This window comes from Antrostomus carolinensis, unplaced genomic scaffold, assembly GCF_000700745.2.
Source record: "Antrostomus carolinensis isolate BGI_N321 unplaced genomic scaffold, ASM70074v2 scaffold36655, whole genome shotgun sequence".
Taxonomy (NCBI): Eukaryota; Metazoa; Chordata; class Aves; order Caprimulgiformes; family Caprimulgidae; genus Antrostomus; species Antrostomus carolinensis.
The window spans coordinates 4,780-8,613 of NW_010316451.1; the positions used below are offsets into that span (position 1 = coordinate 4,780).

The window sequence follows — 3,834 nt, forward strand, 5'->3', positions numbered from 1 at the left end:
TTATGATGCTACATCCCAGCAAGGAACTCCTCCCAAGCTTGGGAGACCCTACACACCAACATCAAAAGGCACTTGAGTCCCTAATGTCCCCCTAGCATGGGAAGGACCCAGATGCCCAAACCACCTGGAGATCCCAGGACCAAATTCCCACAGCCAAGCCCTTTCCCTGGCAGCAGTGACTTGTGGAAGCCGGGTCCCAGAGGCTCAACCAAAAAGCCCATCCCAGGAGAGATAAGCAGCTTGGATCAGAGCAGAAAACAAACTGGCACACGCCAACCATTTGGGGCAGGAGAAAGATATTTCCATCAAAATGAACAAAGCAGTCCCACAGCCTGCACACCAACACTGCCCAAGTCACCCTCTCACTGTGGGTCTGTCTGTGACCACTCACCTTGAGGCAGAACAAACCTCACAGCAGCGGTAGTCCTGCTGTTCCCTGAGCACACGTGTAACATTTTCAGGACAGTCATTGCATGGTGCCAGCACTCAGGGGTGCAGACAGCCCCGAAACACACCAGCAGAGCCCTGACACAGCTCCTCCTCACCGGCGAGCATCCCCATCCCACCAGCAAGGGTCCCAGCTCACCCAGCCCAGCCTTCCTTCCTTTGGGAGGAGCTGCAAAATCCCACCAAATCCCACCCCATCACTGCATCAGAGAGAGGGACCCTCCAGAGGTCAGACTTGCCAAGGCTTTGGAGCTCTTAACAGAAGGACATGGACCTGCTGCAGCCAGTCCAGAGGAGGCCACGAGGATGATGCGAGGGCTGGAGCAGCTCTGCTGTGAGGACAGGCTGAGAGTTGGGGCTGTTCAGCCTGGAGAAGAGAAGACTCCAGCGGGACCTTCTAGTGGCCTTCCAGTACCTGAAAGGTGCCTCTAAGAAGCTGGGGAAGAATTGTTCACAAGGACATGGAGCGATAGGACGAGGGGTCATGGCTTTAAACTAGAAAAGGGTCGATTTAGGTTGGATTTTAGGAAAAAGTTCTTCAATATGAGGGTGGTGGATCACTGCAACAGGTTGCCCAGAGAGGTAGCGGAGGTCCCATCCCTGGAGATATTCAAGGTCAGGCTTGATGGGGCTCTGAGCAACCTGCTCTAGTGAAGATGTCCCTGCTCACTGCAGGGAGGTAGGACTAGATGCCCCCTGAGGGTCCCTTCCAACCCAAACCATTCTATGACTGTATGATTCTAGGATTTTGGGGAATGCAAGTCCCCAAGGGCATTTCCAGCAGTCTAACACCCCATGTGCCAGGGAGGTGAGCTCAAAAAGCTGTCCTGACAAACTGCCCAGCACCTGTCTCCTTCCAAGAGCTGCAAATGCTAAAGCAGGTTCACCCAGCTGAACTGAAGAACATCACGAGGTCCCCTGAGATCCCCCCAAAACCCACAGACCTGCCTTCAGGATCTGAGTTTGTTGCTCTTGCCTTTTATCCACTTGTTATTCCTGAGCTGGACCTCCTGCCTCGCTGTCCTGACCAGCAAAATCGCTGCTGGGAGCACCAGTTGTCACAAATTTCCTGGGTGCCAGGGAATGGCTCTTGGGATGTGCAACGTGGGGTCTCCCCTTGGTGGAAATGGCCAGGAACACCATTTTGTGTGTGCCCAGGCTGGTGACTATCGCTGGTTCAGTGAGGACATACAGAGTCACTGATCTGTGTCATGGAGACTGAGATCTACAGGACCCAGACATCACCCTGGAGCACGTCTTGGTGTCCCAGTCACCCCTGTCTCTGGCCATCAATAGGAATTTGCACAGATTCCGAGTCACAAACATCTCAATGTCCACATTTCTCAGCCTCCAAAACTTAAATCAAAGGCAACTTTTGTCAAGGAAAGCTCAGCCCAGACGCTTCCTGAAGAAACCCCAACCATGTGATGGCTTCAAACACAACTCCAAAGCCACAAACACAACAACCGTCGGACTGCCAAAGTGCCAGATGCTGCTGCTGGAAAAACTCTTCTGCAGCCACGGGGTTTGGTCTGTGCTGCCACCGAAGGGAAGGGGAGGAAGGGAAGGGAGGAGGGAGCAGGAGCTGTGGGCTCCAGCACCGTTTGTGCAAAAGGAAAAGAAAAATAGGACAGAAGGAAACCAACTTTATTTCAGTTCCTTAGGAAAAGTTGCCAGAGGCTTTGCACGCAGCGGCGTGATGTTCTCCACTAATCAGTACGTGAAGCAGAGAACTGCAGCCGACCAGAGCTAAAGGAGCTGGTTTCTACAAGCAACAGACATCCCACCAGCAGCTTAACCTTTCATTCCTGACAGAGCCAAAAGCATCTGCAAAGAGTCCAAAGCTTTGGCAGCTCACCATGCCAGGGAGCCAGCTGCCGTGGATCAGCCCCCAACGTCAGCAGCCCCATGCCCAGGGTTTGCTGTCTCCTCCAAAACAGCTCCATCTCCACAAAAGCCACCAAAATGCTGCCTTATAGCATCACCACCTAACTAAACGCTTGGTCCTTCTGACCAGTTCTCATGGAGAGGAAGATCAAGAGGGATCTGTGAAAACAAGGAGCTCCAACACCCCAGTCACCCAGGGACTGGCTTTATTGTGTGTTTCTGAACAAAAATGGAGATGGGCAATGAGTCAACATAGAAACTGTGATTAAATAACACTGCAGGGGTGGGGGCTGAGGCCTGGGCACAGGTCTTTGGCTTCAGAGGACAGCAGGGACAGTGGCTGTGAGAACAAGCTCTGGTAAGTGGTACTGACCTGGGTAAAGATCTTTCTCAATAAGCTTCATCTGGAGATGGAAGATCTGCTCCTGGAGTTTGCAAATGGTGTGTTTCATTTTCTCTCGTCTCGTCACCATGTAACAGAGATTTCTAACCTAGAGAAACACAAGAAACAGTGGCTGGTTTAGGCAGGGTCAGACTGGGTCCCCTCACCCTGTGTTGCTGCTTCTGCTACCCAGGGAAATCCCCGCTCCCTGGGATTTAATCATCTCACCATCATCCACACTGCACCAAAACTCCCACCAGAGCTCTTGGGATGTGCCAGGACTAGAGGTGAGGGCTCTTGATCCAAACTGTGTCATATATATGGGAAAGACCATGCAGTGAATGATTCAAACCCTAAATGTCTCTGTTCTGGCTCCAACAGCCATGGGGAGCAAGGAGGGCTGGTTGGCTTCTCCAGCACGTGCACTGGGCATGCAAAAGCCATATGGAAGCACGATATCTCCAGAGATATGGCTTTGCTTACCCCAACAGCAGGTCTTTCTTGTAGCACCAAGTCTCCTTGCAAAGACACTGGCCAACATGCCTGGGACATCCACCCCAAAGCAGAGCAGCCCCTTTGGAAACCCCAACCATGGCTCCAAAGGGACAGCTCAGCCACCACTGCTCCCAGCTGGGACCATCCAGCCCAGAGGGTCTCTCTTTTTCTCTCTATCCTGTCTTCTTCTACCATGAACAATATCAAGATAATCTTTAACTTCTCCCATCAAAGACCTGACGTCACAGGCAGGGTTTGCACTTTGGCGTCAGTGCGTTTGAGGGCACAAATTCACCCCGAATAACACAGCGCACAGGGAGTCAAACGGGGCCAAGTGTGACACTAATCTGCTCCAATTAGTCAGGATTAATTGGTTGCAGCACATCCTTTAACTCTGCTGTTGACGCACATGAGTGCACAAAGTGACCAAGATCCACCAAACGGGAACAGAACCAGGAGAAAGAGGTAAAATGGAGAAAAAAGGTAAATTATTTTGTGATCTTACCTGGGTACGGCAATGGTGCAGACACACAGGTTGTTTTAATCTCCTATTAAACGTTCACAGACCTAACGAAGCAGTTAACATCTCTAAAGCAGTGTGCTCAGGCGGCCAAGAAGGCCAA

The 3,834-nt window shown here is 51.7% G+C and overlaps 1 protein-coding gene across 1 annotated transcript in view; it reads right to left on the reverse strand.

Annotated features, from left to right (window-relative positions):
- Window positions 1-2,825, reverse strand: part of LOC104525200 (E3 ubiquitin-protein ligase Jade-2-like) — a gene marked incomplete at both ends in the record, with an annotated part of 7,588 nt that extends 4,763 nt beyond the window's left edge. Inside the window, one exon of the mRNA XM_010168278.1 lies at window positions 2,708-2,825. Within this exon, the coding sequence (XP_010166580.1) occupies window positions 2,708-2,825 (118 nt within the window). The remainder of the gene's footprint in view (window positions 1-2,707) is intronic.
- Between the last annotated feature and the right edge of the window lie 1,009 nt (window positions 2,826-3,834).